The sequence below is a fragment of the Phoenix dactylifera genome, unplaced genomic scaffold (genome assembly GCF_009389715.1).
Source record: "Phoenix dactylifera cultivar Barhee BC4 unplaced genomic scaffold, palm_55x_up_171113_PBpolish2nd_filt_p 000665F, whole genome shotgun sequence".
Taxonomy (NCBI): domain Eukaryota; kingdom Viridiplantae; phylum Streptophyta; class Magnoliopsida; order Arecales; family Arecaceae; genus Phoenix; species Phoenix dactylifera.
In genome coordinates this window covers 191,257-212,947 of record NW_024068052.1, presented here as the reverse complement: position 1 = coordinate 212,947, position 21,691 = coordinate 191,257, and the positions used below count along the sequence as shown (strand labels likewise).

Sequence of the window (21,691 nt, the reverse complement as noted above, 5' to 3'; positions counted from 1 at the left end):
ACTAGATCTTCTAGTGAAATCTTTATCTTGTACTTTTATTTTCTTCCTTATGTGACCACATTTTCAAGATTTTGTCCTAATCAGATAATGATTTGCCTCCCCACATTGTCCTCAAAAGTTTTATCTAGGCCAAACACATCAGAACATTTTCCATGATACTTTCTGGCCGGCATGTTGGTATTTGGCAGAAGTGTCTGAACATTTGGGCCATCAATTTGGAATAACATGGGTCAACCTGCTGACACATGTGCCACTGCCAGGCCTTGTTGTCAAAGCATTGTCAAATTCCAGCAATCAAAATGACCATCAAAATCCAGCAAAACTTTGGGGCTTCATCATTTTTAGGTCATATCCCGCTACCATTTCCTTCTTTCACATCCCACTCACAAGCTTTTTGGCTACTAACTCATGATTGTCATCCCATCCATTATCAGGCACAACCAACTCTATGCTTTATTAGATCTGGTGAGTTTGCTTGTTCAATTAGTAGAATAAAAGATTCATTAAAGTAAATATATAAGTATGATGATTGTTCAATTAGAAAAAGGGGATCAATATTATTCGGTATGATTAAGATGCAAATCAGTTTTCAGCTTACAACGAGCTCTTCACGAGAACTTGCTTTTATAACCTTTCCTGTCTAGTGTAAACTGATGATGCCGAACAGGCTTGTACATATATGTTCATTTAGAAGATAAAGCAAATGTAATATCCACAAACAGAAATAATTCCAATGAGAGAGGTCATGAACTTATCTTGCTTTTTTTAGTGTATGTATGTAGTTTTAATTCATCATAGTCTCTGACATGTATTAGATTATCCTACCTCTCCAGGCTTTTTATTGTTTTTGAACAGACATTTAAATTCATCAATGTCTTACCATGGCAATTTAAAAATGTTGATAGTTACACAAGATCTAGAGAATATCAGTGCCCTATCAAGCCAACAAGATGGTCATTGTGAAGTTAAAGAAGTCATATTATAATGAATAATAATCACTAGCTAATACAGCACCACACAAAGAACTAATGATACAGTATAAAATAATAAAAAGCACCTTGACTGCAATAAGAAATAAGTACTTTGAGACAACAATTATGCCTTACAGAAATAATCTTCCTGTAATGTGTACCATCTGTGCCTCGTGATATACTGAGTTATTAGCAAGTTTATCTATGTAGAGACAAGTAATCATCATGGCAAATTAATCATCAAAACAAAACTGAAGCATTAATTAATTTTAAAGCTCCAAAAATGAACTCATTCCAAAAATTAATAATCTGTTGTTCCTATAGTATCTTGCCTTTCCTAACTACAGGAGATGCACTCATTCCAAAAATGGCTGGCTTGCGTCCAGACTTGTGGTAAAATTCCTATATCACAATTAGCATCAAAATAGTTAATCGGATACTGAAAACAAAATAAATCATACAAAAGAGGAATAACAAGGAAAGTATCTCCATATATTTATATTAAGTTTATCACTTAGCAAGATTAACTTTTTATGCACCTTCATTATTTTTGCATATGGATGATTTCCAGTTGCACGATGGCACTCATCAAAGATTATCAAGTTTACCATGTCCAGAGTCAGGAAAGCATGCTTTAAAGCATCCAATAAAATCTGGGGAGTCATCATCACAACCTGTAGAATGGAAGCTGTCAAGAACTCTTAATATAAACAAGTTTGAAGGGAAAGATTAAAGATGCAGTAGATGGTACCTTTTTGAACAGTTAACCCACTAAACATACAGGAATAGAAGAAAAGAGTTCTCAGGTTAGTTTGTATAAAATGTAGTTTACCTAAAGTTAAAGCAAATTAATAGACTGATGGTTGAATTTAATGCATTTTCTACGCAAATCATCCAGATCTTTGGCCCCATCCCCACACCCAAAAAATGAATAATGAAAATTAAGCTACAGATGAAAAAATTGGGCAAAACTTCTTGGCTGTTATGATGAAAAATGTAAAAGTTGACTATTCACTTATAATTATCCATCAAATTAAACAACTATGTCAAGTCAATGGATACTAATTAATATTAACTACTAGTATCTATCAATTAACTACAACATGGCCTGGAATGCTATCTAAGCGAAAAACATTGCCTCCCATGCACTCTCCCAATACTACAGAGCAAAGGTAGTCATATTCCAAGGACACATGTTTGAATAACATACAGAAAGAAATATAATTGTAATGCTGAGCAAGGCTAAAGAAGAACCAATTAGACGGTCTTAGAATGAGGATGAAGTAACAGAAATAGTGGTAACACAACCTATTATGTGGAGAGAGAAAGCAACTAGTAGAGATTGAACCAAGGTATGCTGTACCGGTACCGGTAGGCGTACCGATCGCCTACCAGACCGGTACGATACTGATTCGGACCGGTTTGTACCGGTTCTAAACTGGTCTGCTGCGGGACCGCGTGCCTGTGCGGTTTCCAGCGCATGGGCGGTTCCCAGAGCTCACCCGCGCTAGCGCGCTGCCCAGCGTGGTTCCCAGCGCGCGCCCCGCACTACCCAGCATGGGGAACCACGCATGGCGCACTGGGCAGCATGCGTGGGCGCGCGTACCAATGCAAACCAGTCCAGTTCGCACCGGTACGTGACCATACCGATCGGTTCCGGCCCCTCTGGGGCCCGAACCGTTTTCCATACTTGAACCGGACCGGACGGACCGGTCCGGTACATGCTGAACGGGTCGGTTCAGCATACCATGGATTGAACAATAAGCTTTTTATAGGTAATGTCTACTTGCTAGATTTCCTAGAAGTATCCTTCAGTAAATGATTCATCCATGATCCATAATCACTCAGAGGCATGAAATGTGTTGGATAACTTAGGGTCATACTTGGTCGTACACTCATACTGGTGTATCGCTCTGTACCGAGCATATTGTACCGTACCAGTATTGAACCAAGACTTGGGACCGGAGATGCACCGAGTCTTGGTACGCCAAACCAATCCTCGTGCCGAGCATACCAACACTGTACCAACATGGTTCCGATATAAGGTCAGATACAGATGGCGAACCTTGCTTAGGGATAATACAAATGCATGGAAACAATGAAAGTTTGTATCTTGGCTTGAATAATTAGCCCCAAGTGAGGCAAGATACCTTTAACTAAGCAGATTTGCTTTGTAAGAGCAGCAGATCAGCTGACATGATCACGTATGTTTTACAAATTTGAGCACTGTAGTATGAAGTACCTAAGATTGGTCTATGTTAAAAAAATTGAAGTAGCATCTCTTAGAGTACTAGTTGTGAATCCTTTTACTTTATTCCAGCATAGACCAAATGTTAGCATCATAAACATATCATGGTTTCTGAATCCTTTTTACTTTATTCCTCTACAAAATTATATTTTTATCAAAATATGGCAATGATAAATTTAAAATTTTACCCTCCAGCCATATTTTGAAACCATGATATGTTTATCATTGACATTTTTTGATAAAAATATAATTTTTGGAATATTAGGTTCTAGAGAAATTTTTCAAGATTAGTTGGAATTGTTTACTGAGTGCGCCCACAAGGTATGTAATGATTCTCTTTTCTTAGATTTTTCATTTATTTACTCTGAATAAATATTTATTAAATAAATTATAAATTGATTAACATGCAATTCATGAATTTTATAAAATTATATTTTAAATGGAAAATAAATTTGTCAATTGAAAGTATTACTTTCATTACTGATTATTATGCATAATTGTTTAGAAACATTTTATTGAACATGCATACTTGTTTAGAATTTGATAAATCTGTATATGTGATTTGTGAATAGCTTTAATACATTTTAATTCTTTAACTCTCAACCCGACCATATTTTGAACCTCACCCATGGAGATTATATTTTGGTACTTTGTCTATTCCAAAAACTCATTATTCCAGGCCTTTCATAGAGTATAAATGAGGGTTTCTAGCCCACTCCATAGAGTACAAGTGCAATATTCTATCCCCTCCACAAGGTCCAAGAGCTGTTCTTTAGTTTGCCAGAGGATATAAGTGTGGTCATAGTCTAATAGGTTGTTGAGTTGAAATATAACATCTTAAATTGTTTTATGATCATGAATATGAACAATTAAGCAAACATTAATATTTTTAATTATAAAAATTATCTTATTAAAATATAATAATTTTCTTATATGCTTGCTATATTCAAGGAATTTAATTTAATTTATTATTGAGTTATCTAGTTAAGGTATTCATTATTTACTAGGATGCTGAGCTCATTATTTGGCCTCTTCTTTCTTTACAAGTCTAGATAACTAGTTGCTGATGGGATATTATTATGTAGTGTACTAGTTGAGAGAATAGAATCTTCGGCATATCCTAGAATTAGTATTTGTTTACTTAGTATAGACCTTGGAAGCATTTTATAGGTTTCTTTCTTCGATTAAATATTTGGAGAACAATTGAAGTTAAATTCTTCTGAATAAAATTCGTCAAGTTTCTTGTGAGTTTTTTTTGGACTTGTTAATCGTTCAATTTTGAATTTTAATTGCTCTGATTTTATTCCTTTTCCTTATTTATATTATTATGATATCGTGTTGGATACCTTGCATGCTTGTGGGGTATTACCCTATAAGTAAGTGGCAGTTGCCAAGTCTTTGACTTGTGATTTCAGGCTGAGGGTGTGAGAACCTATGCTGTAGTATTATATCTAAAAGGATCACCTAGCCAACGCAGCTAGAAACGGTCAAGTTTGGCTAATATTATTAACTAGGATGGAGTATTAGGTGTGTAACCAAGGCAAATTACAATTCCGTATCTTTCTCGTTGATACTGAAACACCCATGGTCTGCCGTACCGGTCGGTACGGGCCGGTACCGGCCGGTACATACCGGTACCGGACCCTACCGGTACGGTACAGCTACAAATTTCGGTACCGAACCGTACCGGCCCGTACCGACCGGTACCGACCGGTACCGACGCGTACCGGCCCGTACCGACCGGTACCGACCCATACCGACTCGGTACCAGCCCGTCCCGAATCGGTACCGGCCCGAACCGACCAGTCCGTACCGGCTCCAATTTTTTTTGGCTTTTAACCCCACCGGTACAGTACCGGTTCGGCTCGGTTTGGTTCGGTACCGTACCGGTACCGATGCCCACCGGTACGTCGGTACAGTCGGTTCCGCGTAGAACCTACGAACTAATCATTGAGTGGTTGTTTGTTTCTAATTTAGCATAATTAGTCATCATTTTTAACCCAAAGGGGTGGAGCTCGGGATAGAATTTTAAATGGGTTAGTGTGTCAGCAAGGTATAGTCCCATTTCTTTCTCATTGGTGCCCAAACACGTTCATTAGTAACAACTTACAACAAGGTTCACCGTCTCGGTACCGGATCACGTACCGGTGCCACACTAGCACAGTGTCGATATGGTACGGAATGAAATTTTTTTGGCGTACCGGATATCGGTACCAAACCGATACAGTACGCCGCGTACCGCCCGGTTCGGGCCGGTACGGCATACCTTGACTTACAAGCTTCATTAATTCTTAATGGTTGTTTCATTCTGATTTTGCATTGATAAATAATCATTGTGCAAAGCTACTTTTAGATTATATTTCTTTTTCTGGGTCATCTATTACATAGTATGTAGGGAAAAATTGTACCCAACTAGTTGATGTCTAGCACTAATATAGGTAGTAGGTACTTATATAAATGTATAGGATATAGTATTTCATTTTGTAATATCTTTTCCTTTGATTTATTTTGATTTATTTATAATTCTCTAGTTAATTTTGCATTACATATTTATACATGTGTCTATGTATCTAATCAATTATGTTAACAAAGTCCACCTGATCACTTAACTAAATGGCCACCTTCCACTTAAATGTTAGGTAGCCTCTTAATCGACTTCTCACCATGCTTGCTCTATACATGCTAAAGAACAGTTTGCAGAAAAGCTCTCTCTCCCATGAACCAAGTATAATAATTCCATAGTGGTTTAATGTTTGAAAAGTGATGAACTAATGACGAGTAGTTTGTGAGGCATGTATATCTCCCATGAAACAACTGCTTCTGACAGTTGCAGCTCACAGTCCTTATTCATTCCCCATTACCATTGATGCATCTGCAGTGGACCTAGCTAGCACATATCAAAAGCTGCTCAAGACAGCAAATGGCTTCAATGTTTGATTTGGGGCCAAGTTTTTGATGGTTAAGGAAGATTTGGGATATAAACCTCAAATATATGATGATAAGGACAAACAACATTACAGATTTGAAAAAAATTTGAAGAACCCAAATGTCAAGATCAATTGGAGATATTTTAAAAAATCTATCCAATCATGAGGAGACTCATACTATATCTACTTTTTACTTTATATCAATCAAATTCTAGCAAATTACAGGGAGATTCTTTTGCACAATCATTTTCCATATTTGTAAAATATGCTACCTTTTTAGCTAGGAATGAATGTAGACATATTCATGGGTAGATTTAAGGGGGCTTCTACAACTATAAATAGGGGTGCCTAGCCAATTAAGAAGCCTGTCTTGAGTTCAATCAATTCTAAACTCCCTTCTCTGTCTTTTGAGAGTGCAAGATTTTCTTTTAGTTGTTCCTATTTCTCCTAACTTGCTACTTTAGTTGTTAGGAAATCTCATTTTTCAAGAAAGAATGACCAGAGCATGCACTAACCTCCAATACTCCTCTGACAATTGCTGAAAATTTTCAAAGGGTGATTTAAAATAAATTATGAATGTAAGGAAAACTGTAAAAGTTTAAAAGAAAAAAGATTTATGTGGACAAAGAAGATGATGATATTTACCTACTTTGATTATGAATTACTAAACTTTAGCTACCTAATACATATTAAATTGGTACACCAATGTTCTCATGGGGTAGAAGGGTGAAAATGGCATATTTCATTTGGGGAAAGATCCAACAACTTTGCTTAAAATCAAGTTCTAGACAAGTGAAAAATTACTTTGTCATCTCATTTTATTTGGGCACCAAATATATACGACATTTGGGCAAAAAGCACATATAACAAACAAAATAAACAAGATGGTATTTTCTATTGAAAACTGTAAGATTTTCAATGAATATATAATATGTGTTGATATTTAGCCACATGCAAATATATTTGTACAAGAAGATGATTTAGAATGCAATGTTTAGTATAGTCTAATCATTAAAACAAAACAAATGTTAATTCAAAGTTCAGATGTAATTTCATTATCTCATATAGAACTAAATCTGAAACATTATAAGTGAAATTGAACTCTATGGTCATACAAGTGGGGGACTCTAAAGTCTTAGAGAAATATTTCATTTAGGGAGGTTGAAAATCAAAGATATATAGGTAAATATCTGAAAGCTATATAACTTTCAGTTTTAAATTTTAACCATTAAAGTTGGGTAATATCCCCACTTGCATCATTTAGTGGTGGCCCATGCCCAAATCAGCCGAATAAAAATAAAGTTGTTTAACAGGGTTTTAATTTTTCGCTAGAACCAAGGAATGTCGAACCTAGCCGAACCACCTAGTACGGCCTGTACCAAGCCAACCTGGTGGAAAACCGGATCGGTTCGGCCTTTGGATTCGGCCCCAAACCGGCCGGAACTGGTCCAAAACCGATCGAAAAAGATCCGAACTAGACCTTACCGGTGCTAATTGGCCTAGAACCAGCCAATTCAATTCGAACTCGGTGCGAACCGGGAAGTCAACCCGGTTCTAAAACCGGCCCCCTCCCTTTTCCTTTTTTTTGGTGTTAAAATGAGTTGGGAAGGCCTTCCCAACATGTGTAAGCGGCGGAGAACTTTTCGCCTTTCCTCCTTCCCACCGGGTCAAAAGGCACACTGATTCAACACTTCAGAAAAAACATTCGATCCTAAATAAGGTGTGCTTTCTCTCCCCTATCTCATTTCCTCATTTTTTTGGGGCTTGAAAAAATAGTTCGAAAATTGCAAACTAAGGAGAAATCATGCCAAAATTCTTGATTTGGGCATGATTTTATTATATGTTGTAGATCTATGGACGATCTACATGGTGACATAAAAAATTTTAATTTTTGAATTATATATATGTTTAAAATTAAAAATTTATTTTGTATTAAAAATAAAAAAATATATATATTTAAAAAATAAAAATTAAAAAAATATAAAATCAGAAGCATAAAATTTGGTGTTCATTTATTTAAGTTTTAATGCGATCATGAGCACAGTGGCCTAGGCCTAAATTTAGAAAAAAATAAGAAATAAGTAGTCTTTGATGCATGCCCAAGGGATTAGAAAAATAGCATTGTTGGATTTTACATGGATCTAAGATGAAATTAATTTTTTAAAATATTAATATTTTAAAATTATTTTTAAATTTAAAAAATAAATAAAAATTATTTTTTACATGGTCACTACGCTATCGAGTTGACTCGGTCAGAAGAGTGACATACATCCTTTCAACATAGCTAAGCAAAGAGAGGCATGAAGGGTAAGTAGACCACGAGTAGCACGGAAGGTAAGAAGGCAGCTGCAAGCATAAAAAAAAGAAAAACAAAAGGCACCTGCAGTCCCAATGGAGTCCCAGTTTATACATGCTACATAGATTAGAGACCATGATGCACGATCTGGTAGAGCCCGCCAAGATCCAATTGCATATAGGAGACAGGCTTCTCGAGGTCATTCAGGAGGATACGGTGCAACTGCAAATGACCTCGCAACTACATACAACCTATGGCCCATATGGATATGGTGCATCTAAGACATCTTCTGGTGGCTACTGCCCTACGCAGACTGGAGCATCTTATGGGTCGAATTTTGCTGTTGGCTTATTCGGATGGGCCCCTTCACAGTCGTTTTATCAACCAGTTTATCAGCCCGAGGACATTCCTCAAAGCCAGAGCTTCGGCAAAAGATCCGAAAGTACTTATAACCCGAAGCGCGTTCCTTATAGGATAAACATACAAGATTACAACGTTGCTTGGTTAGATGGGTGAATTGATGTGCCTCCTGACTATGCCGATGATCCGGATATCTACAAGGCATCGTCATTCGATCCGATTTTAGATATCGGTATGTATATTGTACTTTAAACGTATATAATTGATTGTATTATTTTATAATTTTTACCTCAGTACTTGATTTGAGGATATCTCATGTTGTTCCTCGTAGCATGTAATATCTCGCTAATTATTTTATAATTTATATCATTTTAAAACAATAAGATGCATCATTTAGGTTAAACTGAAATTATAGAAACATCAAAAAATATGAAAATACATCAAAAATTGTCAAAAAAATCAAATTAGACTTAAAATCATTGAAAAAGTTCAAAAAGAGTGATTACCAATTAAATCAACTTGAAATACTCCATACAAAGTAAAATTGGGCGTGCCGGTTCGGAACAGGCATGTCTTACCGTACCGTGTGCCTGTACCATACCGAACTGTCAACCAACTGGTATGGATCCCAATACCGGTTCGGCGGACTAGGGTAGAACAATACTAAAACCAAAGTTTATCAATTATGGTTGGAACTAATCCAAAACTAGGGCAGATTTCAATGTTTTGACCGAAAATTTTTTATGGTTTAATTCAATTGTACATGTAAGCAATTCATTAGAGATTTTGCCATTTCTTCATTTTCCTAATATTAAGAAGTGTCTTCCCAATATTTAGCTTAAAATATACAAGTTTATGAATATTTGGAGGTGCTATGAAATTAGGTCTAAAAGAATCTAGACTAGTATGATTTTTGAATAGGCTAGACTAGTTTAGAGCTTAATAAACATTTAGATTTTTGTGTTTGAACTGTCTTCAAAACAAAAATGATATGTTAAACTAAAAAATAATGTCATGTGAATAATAACAAGGTCTGCTATGCCATAAAGGAGGCCTAGACTGGTTGCCCGACGGCACGGAATGGTATGCCCCCATACCATTCCGTGTCGGCCCCGTATCGACAAAGTAGAGAAGGCGGGAGAGAGGGCGAACGGGAGAGAGAAAAAAAGGAGGAGGGAGAGAGGAGGGTGGGAAAGAAGAGGGGGAGAGGGGGAGGGAGAGAGGAGGGTGGTAAAGACCGGTGGTGGGCTGGTGGAGGGCGGCGACCCGGACGGAGGAGGGCTCTGCAAGCGGGTCCCCTATGTTTAGGGGGAGGGAGAGAGGAGGGTGGCAGAGACCGGTGGTGGGCTGATGGAGGGCGGCGACCCGGACGGAGGAGGGCTCTGCAAGCGGGTCCCCTCTTTCGAACATAGGGGACCCAACCGCAGAGCCCAGAGGAGCCTCCTCCGGGCGGCTCGTCGGTCTCCGCAGGCTCACCGGTCGACCTTCACCTCCCTCTCTCTTCCTTCCTCTCCCTCTCCCTCTCCCTTCCTCCTCGCTCACTCTCTCTTTTCCTTTTTTTTCTTCTCCTTCTCCTCCGGCGACGAGTTTCGTTTCCATTGCCAGAATCATCCCAGTCCACCGCCGAGACAGCTCGATATGATCAGAGCCGCTCGGTTCGGAACAGTTCTGCCGACCCTGCTTTATAGTCTATCAATAATAATATATATGTATGCAGGCATGCATCTCGTAAAGGCATACATGCAAAGAATATCTTAGTATAAACAACCCAAACAATATACTCGAACGTACCAAATAATACTCAAAAATAACAGAATGTCGTATGGTTGCTTTTAGATGATCCTTGATTCCTTTTCTAAATATGTTTACTTTTCTTTTTCTACTGCTTTCCTTTTTTATATATTTTTTGAATCTTCAATATTTTCTGGCCAAATCTATTGATGCTAAAACTCGCTTGCCCTGTCCAAGATGGGAACCAAATTATTGAACACTGAATGAGATACACAAAAAACTAAAGTTCTGAGATACATTTCACCATTCTATAAACCTAAATCTCATAGGCATTTAGATTCTTTTGCTTTTGGTTATCGTCAAACTTTAGTAGCATGAATCTTCCACTTGGAGTAGCACATCTTATTTGAACTATATCAAGGAGCTCATCCCTGCACCCACTTCCTCAACTTTTCCTTTTTCAATTTTTTTCTTAAGAGAGCTACTTTCCCATGCCCACGCCCAAATCTGCTCATGCACCCACTTCTGATAACCGAGCATCAAATAGTAAATTTGTACATTATTCTGTAAAATAACTACTTTATCATTCAACAATCCAAATCCAATCAGGCAATCACCCAAGTGTACGGCTAGCGAACTAATATAAAGGGCAGATAATATAATATATTTTAAAATCATCTCACATTTGTTTTCTTGACCTTAACTAATTTTCTTTTATTGCCAAAATTTCATCAACTTTATTTATAATTTTCAGTTGAAACTACCAAAATTCAAATTGCCAATGAAACCGCCAAAACTAATGAAACTGGACTTCATTCGGCAACACTAAAACCCAAAATTGTGTTTTTGAACCTCCGTGCAAAGTAGGATCCTCTTTCACATCAAATTACTAATGATCCAGAATTGTAAATTATAACTTTAAGCCAATCAGAGGCTGACAAAGTACAATAACATATAATGCCATGCCAACACTCAATAAGCATTTTCTGACAAAGATATGCTCGAGTGCTTATTTATATGCAAACAACATAATAAGACACACTAGGATTCCCCTTTTTTCGATCTAGAGTAACTTTGATTACCTACTTTGAGGAGTGAAACATTTGGGACATTCAAACTTTTAATCTACGGCCAACCAATCATTCTAAATGATGCTATGAAATGTTCTAATTGCTAATAAAGATGACCAAACAATATGCAATGCATTATCTAAAGATATCTAACTAGCATAAAATTGGGCTTTATAATAATCGAACAATATACAATGGAGAAGCTCAAAGGAGATTGGTCACATTATAGAGAAGAAAAGGTAAACCGTAAAACCAAACTCACTGAGATGACTTCAGCTAAGTTTGGTTGTATTAGTGCAGCTCAACTTCATTTTAATCTGTGCTGACATGCATCATCACAGATCACTCTGACATGCTCCAGCCAGATCAATGCACATTTATACATTCCAATAAAGGACACAACTGGTATAAACCCTATGTGTGTGTGTGTCTATATCAAGCCAATAGGCTTATCATATATCAATAAATGTTTATATACGCTAACTCAAGATGTCACTAATATGAATCCTATACATCAGGCCAACAAGCATCAGACAACACATGTTTGACAACTATAGGCATGTGATCTAGATTGGAACTTAGACCTTTTTGCATCACATACTTGGTCATGCTTAGCAGGTGCGGTCCCGGATTACTTAACTCTATACTTAGGCCAAAATCATGACACATTATATGATAACTAATACTAGCTAATCACATTATATGATACCATGTATTTGTATTCAGATACAATTTTGCCCAAAATCATGGCATTCAGATATCAGACTAGATCTCATAAGAAGTCTAGATTTACCATGGGAAATAGGCGCAAAAATTAATAATTGTAAGTAATAACCATACTTATTCAAGTAACTGAATATGCTGTATCGGTGAGAACAAAAGTAAACATTGCAACCTCCAGTACCTAATAAAATAAAATGATTAAATACCATTAAAGTTTCTTCAAGAATGAAACCAAAGTTAGGTCAAAAAAAATGTTTTTTTAAGAAGCTTTTACCAGATCAAAAAATTGTTGTACCCCAAATAATTATAGTCACTGTAGCTAGAACTACACCAAGCATCTGTACATAAAATCATAGTTTAATGGACATAAAGGGCCAAAAGAATTACATCTCTGCTGCCAACTTCCTTCTTCCAGAATTCAGCGCTCCACTCACCAATCTTCTTTGCCCCATAGTATTCAGCCACGTCGAACTCTGTATGATCTCTGATCACTTCATATTGCTGCAGATCACTTATAATGTCAAGTTCTCTACCAAAAATCTTAGCTCCCAATAAAAGGAAGGCAAAACGAAACTTGCAAAGAATCCCTGCATCACCTGATTGACAAGATTAACGGTTGGTGCCAGATAAAATATGAACATCTTTTTACCATTTTCAATCAGCTTTCTCCCAATCTCCTTTATAAGCATCACCGCGATCATCGTCTTTCCGGCCCCTGTTTCCAGCACCGCAATAGTGTTCCTTTGCATTGCAACCTCGAATACCTTAATCTGATAACTGAAAACCACAATAAAAAAAAAAAGGAAACTTGAAAACAATTCTTCTTCAAGAAACTGAGTAGGAGAAGAACCCAGCAAGAACCTCCTAGGCTGGAAAGCCTTGGTTGGCCTTCGAGATGGTCGTTCCTCCTTGTCCTCCATGACTTCTTTGGCGGAATCCATGGCTGGAGGGTCGATGGGAGATCGGAGGGAGGAGAATTCCGAGGGTTTTCTTGGTCGTGTTTGGTTTTTGAAGCCCTGGAGCTCCAGCTGAGGACGTGGACGGCCGATGGTACGGCCTGAGAAAAGGCCAAGGCGAAGGGCATGGATTCCCTTCTCGACGGAAAAGGACGAGGGAGGCTAAAAATGCGTGAGGGCAGAGCCGGGTGGTGGAGTTGCATGAGAGAAACCTTCCTCTTGCTTCGGGTAGTACTATATACACCCCCCCTATTGCTCAGGACACCCCCCAAAAACCAAAAAAAAATAGCGTAAATTAATTCCCGACCCTCCCCTTGACTGCTGTGTAATGCTAAGTCCCTGTTGACCCAAACCATGTTTACCGGTCCACGATTAGGGATAATCTTAATTACCGGTCCATAACAGAGGTTTGTTTTTTTCTTTTTTCCCGAAGCTGCCCTTTCGTTGCCGTTAAGGTTGAAAATGTGGAATCAGTTGGGAAATGGACCGCAAAGAGGGGAATATGGCTCGGATTCTCCATTGGAATCGTGGAGAAACTGGATTTCTCCATTGTCAGCGATTCGCGGAGATCATTCGCATGGGATGGACCGGCTTCTTCGATTTTGCTTCTTGGATCCGGAAGAATGAAACGGAAAGGGGAGACTTTGAAGCGGAAGAAACTACAGTTCAGATTGTTCATGGATATTGTGAGTTCCATTGCTGATCATTCGCATGGGATGGACCGGCTTCTTCGATTTTGCTTCTTGGATCCGGAAGAATGAAGCAGAAAGGGGAGACTTTGAAGCGGAAGAAACTACAGTTCAGATTGTTGATGGATATTGTGAGTTCCATTGCTGATCATTCGCATGGGATGGACCGGCTTCTTCGATTTTGCTTCTTGGATCCGGAAGAATGAAGCGGAAAGGGGAGACTTTGAAGCGGAAGAAACTACAGTTCAGATTGTTGATGGATATTGTGAGTTCCATTGCTGATCATTCGCATGGGATGGACCGGCTTCTTCGATTTTGCTTCTTGGATCCGGAAGAATGAAGCGGAAAGGGGAGACTTTGAAGCGGAAGAAACTACAGTTCAGATTGTTCATGGATATTGTGACTTCCATTGCTGATCATTCGCATGGGATGGACCGGCTTCTTCGATTTTGCTTCTTGGATCCGGAAGAATGAAGCGGAAAGGGGAGACTTTGAAGCGGAAGAAACTACAGTTCAGATTGTTCATGGATATTGTGACTTCCATTGCTGATTTCATATTCGAAATAAAGTTGCTATCCCTCTTTTCTCCTCTGTTTCCCAGCTTTGATCAAATGAAAACCCTGTTTTAGCTGCTGGATTATCTTGATGTTTTTCTGCCATTGCTCATATACTGTTTGGAGACCTAAACGTGTGACTCTCATTGATGATATCATATTCGAGAAATAGTTGCTGTGTCAGCATTCCCTTCGCTTCATCGTTGTAATAGCATTCGGAACTTCAATCATTTCCCCTTTTTTCATTTTTCTATTGTCATGGATTCCAAAAAAACAAATAGCCCTGTTTTCATGGCTATTTGTTCTTATGGTGGCGAAGCTATTATTATTTCCATCTCCGAAGACACAAATCTCGATCAAATTTACAAAGAAATAGTGGATAGGTGGAGACATCTGTCTGATACAATGGTAGAAGTTAAATATTTTATTCCAAACAAGTCTAGAATGGTTGTTTCGCTCCTGGGGGATAATGATGTTCGGAAAATGCATCAAATACACGTCAACTTAAATGCGCCGGTGATCGAGTTGGTTGTTAGTCATATTCCATGCTTGATCGAAGCAGCCGATGTCGTAATTGATATGAGGTAATGCAGTAGTTAATTGCATCTTTTTCTATTTTGGTAATCTTAGTTTAACTCTTTGTTGTATTGCATATTTCACATATTAGTTTTTTCATGTTAATCACTAATTTAATAGTTAGTATGCTGAATTTTTGTTAAACTAATTGTAGGGATAGTGGCCCAGCCCAAAATGTTGAGTGCAGTTGCCGATCAAAAAATTTTTCAAAAGGTAGCTCAAGTAATTTCGGTCGAGTTGTTGAAGAAACAAGAGCGGCAATCGAAGAGCAACCTAGTCAAAGAAATTCTTTGGATGCTTGGAAAACTTCTATTGAGGGTGTTGGTCAGGAGTTCAATGATGTGGAAACTCTTCGCGACACGATTCGCAACTTTTGCATTGCAAATTGTAGAGATTTTGTATTTGTGAAGAACGATCGCCTGCGAGTGACCGTGGAATGTGCATACGAAGGATGTGAATGGCGTATCCATGCTTCCCGACTTGGAAATCAAGAAAGCTTTGCAATTAAAAAAATGAATAGTCAGCATACATGTGGCGGAGGGTTGCAAGTCCGGTCGCATCCTAAGGCTTCGAAATGTTGGGTTTCAAACATAGTTAAAGAAAAACTTCAAGATATGCCGTTATATAGGCCTACTGATATCGTAAAGGATATTCGTCGAGAATATGGTGTTGAATTGCCGTATCATCAAGCTTGGCATGGCAAGGAGGTGGCTATGAAGGACCTTTATGGTCACAGATCAAAATCTTATGACCGGATACGCTGGTATTGCGATGCCATTCTTGAGACCAACCCTGGCAGCATAGCGAAGTATGAAACTATTGAAGGTCGATTCAGACGCCTATTTATTTCATTTCATGCTTCAGTAGTGGGTTTCATAAGAGGTTGTAGACCTTTGATTTTTATGGATGGAACATTTATAAAGCATAAGGATGGAGGAGTAGTTCTTGGTGCGACTTCCAAAGATGCGAACGACGATATGTTTCCTATTGCTTATGGTGTGGTCGATACGGAGACGGATGACAATTGGGACTGGTTTTGTCGGAATTTGAAAGAAGCAATTTATAGTTGCATTGAGTGGCGAAGTGAGCAGATCACATTTATGACGGATAGACATCAAGGAATTATTAAATCAGTGCCGAAGTACTTTCCTGGTAGTTACCACTCATATTGTTTCCGTCATGTGAAAGACAACTTCAAGAATCAGGTATGTATAGTCATATTTTTAATTTTCAGCATAGAATATATCTAACTAATTTAGGATGTTGATGATCTCATCCTTTTATTATTGTTAATGCAGGTGCTTGTCCATTATTGTGCAAGTGAGAGAAAAAGGCTGCTCGATTTACTAAATGCTGCTGCTTATACTCCAAGGCTGAATGTTTTCCACAAAATAATTAGCAAGCTTACATTAGATGCTCCAGGGAGTAGAACTTTTCTCCTTAATGCAAATCCGAAGCATTGGGCAAATGCAGTATTTCCAGGTCCACGATGGGGTATTATGACATCTAACGTGGCAGAGTGTTTCAATAGTTGGATCTTGGAGGCTCGCCATCTTCCCGTGCCTCAGTTGGTTGACCATATTAGGATTCAAATAATGACATTGATGCATGAACGGCGTAATCGAGGTTACAATATTCAAACAAATCTATGCCCAGATGCAGAGAAAGTATTGCATAGAAATGCAGAAGACGGTCGGAGATTATCCGTATTTACGTCAAACATAATGATATATGACGTAAAGGATACAAACTACTCTTGCGAAGTTGACCTCCAGAATAACAAATGCTCTTGTGGCGAGTGGCACATATTCCGCATGCCATGTAAGCATGCATGTGCATGCATTGAGAAGGCTGGTAGATCACTGTACCACTTCACTGATAATTGTTTCAAAACTGAAATGTACAGAGCAACATATGCCGAAGCTATTAGTCCAATTCCTGATATCGAGGAGCCCTATAGTGCCTCAGATGAGATTCATATTTTACCCCCAATCAGAAAGACTCGACCAGGTAGGCCAAAAAAAAAGAGAAGACCTTCGCAAGGGGAGTTAGTACGTCATATAAAATGTGGACGCTGCGGAAAGCTTGGGCACAACAGAAGAACTTGTAATGTGGCCATCGACTAAATATTTTGGAGATTAGGTGTAATGTATGGAGATCTGAATTTTTTATTTTTGTCGTAGTCATTTGCTTCTTATTTTGTTGTGGTAGAATTTTGCAGAAACAATTGATGTCAATGAAATGAATTGCATTGTTCTCTGGTTCCCCCGGCACACTCTTACTGGCACACCATGGCACACTCTCTTGGCACACCATGGCACACCTCTGGTTGTGCAACATGTCAGTCATATGTACTATGCAGCATACAGTAATCCGAAGCACACCGTTTATTAGTACTGGAACACTGTATTTATAGCAAATAAAAGGAGTTAACATAATATGGTACACCAAGGCACACTGTTAAACTTCACTGAAAGTTCCTGTCACCATGTTAAGTGAACTTCGAACACAATATGTGAATCCTGGCACACATTCCATACTGGTGCACACTTCATTGGATTGCAATGGAACGCATTTAAGTATGATTGGAATCCACTTCTAGAAGCCTGGCACATAAATGTTCATTCTACGCAAACAGTAAACTATGCTTGGAACACATTTCAGTATGTGGTGTGCAGACTTATAAAAGCCTGGCACTCATTTTTTTTAGGTTTGCACCCAACAAAAATTGCTTGGAACACACTTGTTTTAGACAATGTCAGATATTTGAGTTGCTTTGAAACAATTTCAGATACTTTAGTGTGCCATTTGCCCCGGCACACTCTTACTGTTGATGATATTGGACAAATATAAGACAGAAGCTTCTTGAAATTCAGATGATTGTGTGTCTCTATACCAATTTCTTAGTAAGCAACCCTTGGCACACCATGGCACACCTCTGGTTGTGCAACATGTCAGTCATATGTACTACGCAGCATACAGTAATCCGAAGCACACCGTTTATTAGTACTGGAACACTGTATTTATAGCAAATAAAAGGAGTTAACATAATATGGTACACCAAGGCACACTGTTAAAATTCACTGAAAGTTCCTGTCACCATGTTAAGTGAACTTCGAACACAATCTGTGAATCCTGGCACACATTCCATACTGGTGCACACTTCATTGGATTGCAATGGAACGCATTTAAGTATGATTGGAATCCACTTGTAGAAGCCTGGCACATAAATGTTCATTCTACAGAAACAGTAAGCTACGCTTGGAACACATTTCAGTATGTGGTGTGCTCACTTATAAAAGCCTGGCACTCATTTTTTTAAGGTTTGCACCCAATAAAAATTGCTTGGAACACACTTGTTTTAGACAATGTCAGATTTTTGAGTTGCTCTTTAGTGTGCCATTTGCCCCGGCACACTCTTACTGTTGATGATATTGGACAAATATAAGACAGAAGCTTCTTGAAATTCAGATGATTCGCAAACAGTAAACTATGCTTGGAACGCATTTAAGTATGAGTGGAACCCATACATAAATCCCAAGCACACAACTGACACTTCTATTTAAACAATTGAACACACTTCTACATTCCTGGAACACAATTAATTACTGTTTGCACGCAGCATCGTTTGGTTGGAACACAGTAGTTGAATCCTGTCTCGGAAGTTAATGTTCAACAGAAACATGATTTTCACTTTGTACTTGCATATTTGTCCCGTACACTCAAGGTTTGCAAAGTTGGTCATTACTTTACTCAAAACCTGCTTTTCAACTAAAATAAAAACATACCTGTAAGAAAAACAGTATCGAAATCAATTAAATGCAGCATGACAAACCAAACCATGGCACCTAGCTTGGCACAAAATTTGTTAATGTTTGCACACATCAACGTTTGGTTGGAACACACTTGTTGTTATCTATCCCTGGAGGTTGTGTTCAACTGGCTTCTAGCGTTTCAGAAAATTCATTGTGCCATCAGAAGCATGGCACACCATGGCACCAAAAAAAAGGATGGCGGGGAGTCACAAAAATCAACAAATACACATTGTCATTGCATCCTTTATATAGCACGACAGCAAAGAGATATAGGCAAATTAGACTTTTCTCAAAATCATTCAATTTAATCGTCATAACTGTGTCAACCAGTATAATTACACAGAAATTAAAACTGTTACAAGAAAGATTTACATCTGAAGGTACTGTGTCAACCAGTATAATTACACAGAAATTAAAACTGTTACAAGAAAGATTTACATCTGAAGGTACTGTGTCAACCAGTATAATTACACAGAAATTAAAACTGTTGCAAGAAAGATTTACATCTGAAGGCTCTATTCTCTATGCCTATTTCTTCTTCTCGTCATACCACGACCAGAACCTATCAATTGTAAGACAACGAGTATTTAACAAAAGTTTTCCTGCAACCCAGGTCCTGTACATAGAGGGATCCTTGAACTCCTCCGGTAATGCTCTGGTAGTGCCACGTATCAGTTCCTCGGCATACATGAGGACATACACCCCGTAGTCCACACTATCTAGTGGCTGTTGTGCGCACTCTCTAATTTCTCGAACGGGACAATCAGGGATATGGTATCCAACGCAATCTTCTAACCAGTGTCTCAAAAATGATGCCTGCAAGAATGTTCACAATATATTATATCTGCTTAACTTGTGATTCAATTTAAAAACAAAAACGATGTAAAAGATTGTACAATTGATACCCACAAATTTGATAACGTCATCTGGTACATGAAAGCTCCACATCGAGTTGTAGCATTCAAAACATTGGTTCGTCAAGTCCAGAGCAATTAGATACCAATGCCATCCCGTATTCATTGGAATAAATAAATATCTACACTGTTCGAGATCGAAAAGTTGAATTTGCCCTAACCACTTCCGAATACTAGGCTGCAAAGAATCTAAAATCTTTCTGGTAACATCAGCTGTCACATCACGAACGCTTGAAAGATGTGGAACTACAGCAGCCTATTAAATTTATAATGGCACACAATTAAAATGTTTCAAAACGTGGTTCCTCTAATTTAAAATGTTGATGTAAATAACCTGTATCTCGCAACGCATGTAAATACTTGGATTATCAACGGGCTCAACGTATTCTCGATGGAATAGCTCCAATACAGAAAAATACACGTTCATGACCTGTACTTCAGGAAAAATGTTAAATAAGCAAGTGATATAGATTAAACTGAGGTACGTCTCTAATTTACGTACATCACTGCGTAGTGGCCCATCATGAAGGAGCTGGACTATGGCATCACCAGTGCATGATGGTCTCAAATTATCTGCATCTTCCCATATTGTTTGCCTACGTATTTCATTGACATGTTTAAGGTACTTTATTTGTGAGAAATGTGAAATTGCACAGTTAATAAAAGAAACTTACTCGAAGTTGTTTCCTTGTAGAAAGAAATCAATAGCTTCTTCATAGTAAAGAGGAAGTATACCTTCCCCCTTCCCGTGATACGTTAGTTTTGGTGCCACTTTTATTGACCTTTCAGGCGACGCCGATCTCTCAACATCAATTATGTCACAGGATTGTAGTAATTGCTAAGAACAATTAAAAGTGAAGACAACAATATAAGTTAGCAAAGACATGGGATATTGAATCAGCAGCTGACATATGGATATAGAATTTTAGGGAAAATGAAAATAATGCTATACCTCTTTAGGAGGGAGAGTTTCTTTGACGATTGGAGTAGACCTGTGTAGCTCCATAAGTGCAGTACTTATAGGCAACAGAAACTTACTTGAGTAATCGGGCGAATCATCCAATTTCTTGACTTTCTGTTTTTTGTGTGCTCTTTTATAAGTCTTCGGAAATTGGGATATGGCTTTTGCTTTCTCCGTTGCCTTTCTCTCGCGTGCTCCAAACTTCACGCGCCTGCATAAGGAGGAGACATATTTGGTGGTCGATCCACATTTCTTCTCGCAAGGAGTATCATGCTCCCAAATAACCTGCTAGTATTATGCAATTTCAGTAAATTACAATAATTATTTAATTGTCAAATTATAATTTGCCTTACGATGCAAAAGTTACTCTACCTCCAAGTCATCTGCACTATTGTGCATATCCTCTTCTTCCGCATCGCATTGATCCATAGCATCATCAAAAGGTGTTGCTTCTCGAAGGAACTTTTCACCTTGTTGGACATCAGTGGGCCAAATAACCTGATAGGAATATGCATTTTACACTTCTACAATATACACTACAAATCTATAATCAAATAATGATGTCAAGAAAATAATTACAAACCTCCACCATTTCTTCACTATGTTGCAAAACCTCTAATTCCGCTGCAGCTTGATCTAGAGCTTCACCAACTGCAGTATGATCTTCCCTCACCTGAGAATGTGTGGTATTAAAGTCATACAAAAATACAAGTTCAACAAGAAGATTGAGTTAATAATTCGTCAAACTTTGATTACCATTGTAGAACCAGTCGCATGCTCAGTTCGTTGGTCATCCGACAAGAGGCCCTTATCTTGGAGGACCTTTTCGACTATGGACAACCTCTTATCTATCAGGACCAACCGGCGATCGTCCCCCCCTTCATCATCCCCAACAGTTTC

General features: G+C 38.2%; 2 protein-coding genes across 2 annotated transcripts in view; one reads left to right on the top strand and one right to left on the bottom strand.

Annotated features, from left to right (window-relative positions):
* Positions 1–13,516, bottom strand: part of LOC103718068 (endoribonuclease Dicer homolog 3b-like) — a 66,805-nt gene extending 53,289 nt beyond the window's left edge. Inside the window, 5 exon segments of the mRNA XM_039119958.1 lie at positions 1,304–1,373; positions 1,511–1,645; positions 12,714–12,827; positions 12,923–13,103; positions 13,188–13,516. Coding sequence (XP_038975886.1) covers positions 1,304–1,373; positions 1,511–1,645; positions 12,714–12,827; positions 12,923–13,103; positions 13,188–13,267 — 580 coding nt within the window. The 5' untranslated portion in view covers positions 13,268–13,516.
* Positions 13,517–14,930: 1,414 nt separating this feature from the next.
* Positions 14,931–17,495, top strand: LOC120106854. The gene is made up of 4 exons (XM_039119957.1): positions 14,931–15,109; positions 15,256–16,306; positions 16,400–16,573; positions 17,313–17,495. Exons 1-4 carry the CDS (start codon positions 14,931–14,933, stop codon positions 17,493–17,495), a joined length of 1,587 nt encoding a protein of 528 aa, XP_038975885.1.
* The last annotated feature ends 4,196 nt before the right edge of the window (positions 17,496–21,691 follow it).